At 44.1% G+C, this 2,207-nt stretch overlaps 1 protein-coding gene across 1 annotated transcript in view; it reads right to left on the bottom strand.

Moving 5' to 3' along the window:
- The window catches only part of LOC106523723 (mitogen-activated protein kinase kinase kinase 11), a 68,843-nt gene that overhangs the window by 21,470 nt on the left and 45,166 nt on the right, over positions 1-2,207 (bottom strand). The window contains exons 4-5 of the mRNA XM_014017251.1: positions 1,474-1,649; positions 71-317 (exon numbers count right to left, since the gene is read on the bottom strand). Coding sequence (XP_013872705.1) covers positions 71-317; positions 1,474-1,649 — 423 coding nt within the window. The remainder of the gene's footprint in view (positions 1-70; positions 318-1,473; positions 1,650-2,207) is intronic.

Genomic DNA, 2,207 nt, shown 5'->3' with positions numbered 1-2,207 from the left:
ACACACACACACACACACACACACACACACACACACACACACACACACACACACACACACACACACACACCTTGGGGCATGCTGATCTTCTCGCCGTTCTTGCTCTTGAGCTTGTGCTTCTTGAACGTGCCCTTCCTCTTCTTGACGTTGGGCTTCTCCTGGTTCTGGTTCAGGTGGAGGATGAGGAGGCTGAGCTCGCGCTCGAACACGTCCTGCTCCCACTGGGCCAGCTGCTGCTCGCGCTGCCGCAGGAACTCCTCATGGGACTTCTGCTCCAGGGCGGCCCGCTTCAGCTCCTCCTCGCGGCACCGCAGCTCCTGGCAGAGGAGGAAAAGGAGAGTTATTCACTAAACGACTATGTTTTATATTACAAGTTAACTTTTTTCCCCTTACCTAAGGGGTCGACAGCGCTTGGGGCGTGCGGTGCCAATCTACCTGTAAGCATGTAGCGGTTGCTGATTGGCCCTGGATGACATCATTTATAAGCAGATAAATACATTCAGCGCGAGCTGAAAACAAGAGAATTTATAGGGATATTTTTCCAGATGACGTTGAAGGACCAGGACGAGCTAAAAAAATCTTGAGTGGGATTTTAAGGCAGTGAAGGAGCACAATCGCTGTAGTGGCTGAAACTGGCAGGACTGGAGCTTGTTTGGGTGGATTGGAGTCAAACTACAGCTGCCATCCTGGCTGCTGCTAACTGTAGACACTAACTTCAGAGACACTTCATGCATTTTGGAAGATATAAAACCTATTTTGAGAGACACAGATCTTGCTTTTGACATTGTTCTTTTTCTTTATTAAGTTTGTACCGATGTATCTTTTGTGCATGCATTGCTAACTAGTTAGCGGCTAGCTTGCTAGCGACTAGACAGCTAGTTAGCAAACCAGGGCTAAAGACACAGACACACTGCTCTACATTTATTGTATTTAGTTATTATTATTATTATTATTATTATCCAAATTTGAAGCTAATCTAATTGTTTACTCACATTCCTAAGCATAAAGTGTGCAGTAACTAAGTACATTTATAAGGAAATCATTTGTGTTTTTTGCTACATCTTTATCAACAGTTTGCTGTAGCAAGGTTTGAGTATTATTTACAGTTAAACCAGAATTACTTACAGCTTTATCACTACTGTTAGATTTTCTAAATTAAAATAAAGATCTGCTGACTCACATCTATTCTGGGCATAAAAGAGAAGTCACTGCAAGCTAATTTGATAAGAAACTTATAACTGATGATTGGTTATTTCAAAAGACTGAATGAGCAACGATCAACAGCAGCTTCAGTGCCTCATTAGTTGTACCGCCCACTTTTAAAAGACGTTACCGCCTACTTTGTCCACAGAGCGGGTATACAAGTAAAAGTGGCAAATCAACTACACCTGATAAGAACCGAGAAGCGAGTGGAGCCGCACTAAGCAATGGAAAAAAGCCTAATGCTAGCTGAAACTTAGCCCCGCCCCTTACTTTCTCTTTGGCCCGGAGTTCATCAAACATGTCCTGGATCTCCAGCTTCCAGTCCTCCTGCAGGGAGTGGAAGGAGTCCTGAGGCATCTCATCCTTCACCTGCTGCTCCAGGGCGCTCAGCTGGGCCAGGATGGAGTCAAAGTTGGGTCTTCGATGGGGGTCCTGGTCCCAGCATTCTGTCAGAAATACAGCAAGCTTAGTCAAACAACACGATGGGAAACCAGAACATGGAAAATACTGATAATCAGCAGCATTAAGACAGATTTGGTCTTTAAAGGGGGTGGGGGGTATTATGTAATTTCCAGGCACATAATTAAATTCTATACAACTATGTTACCTTCAGTTGTTATGAAAATACTGTATAAATCAAAACACCTTGAAATTAGCCTCCTGCCATTTCCGACACTCCCACTTCAGTGCACAACAATGCTTCATGCCTTTTACAACTTTACGTGGAAGCCATAGGCTTCAAAAGTACCTGGCAGCCAGCTATTTTCCCCGTGTAAAATCTAAATGTGGAGGGATTTTCATTGATTTTTCAGTTGGAAAGACTGTAATGAAGCTAGTGCAACTTCCATGAACTGAGGGTGCACAGAGAGGAACAGCCTTTTTCCCACCTGGACTTAAAAAGAAAAAGGTTGAGACTCCTTCTTTCCCAGTTCTGCTGCACCCTGTGGTGTGGTGGGTCTGGAGACCACTGGCTGACATCTTGGCCCTTCCATTATATATATATA

Source organism: Austrofundulus limnaeus, unplaced genomic scaffold (assembly GCF_001266775.1).
Source record: "Austrofundulus limnaeus strain Quisiro unplaced genomic scaffold, Austrofundulus_limnaeus-1.0 Scaffold164, whole genome shotgun sequence".
In the NCBI taxonomy this organism is placed as follows: Eukaryota; Metazoa; Chordata; class Actinopteri; order Cyprinodontiformes; family Rivulidae; genus Austrofundulus; species Austrofundulus limnaeus.
The sequence above is the reverse complement of the archived record's forward strand: the minus strand, read 5'-3'. Positions and strand labels throughout refer to the sequence as shown.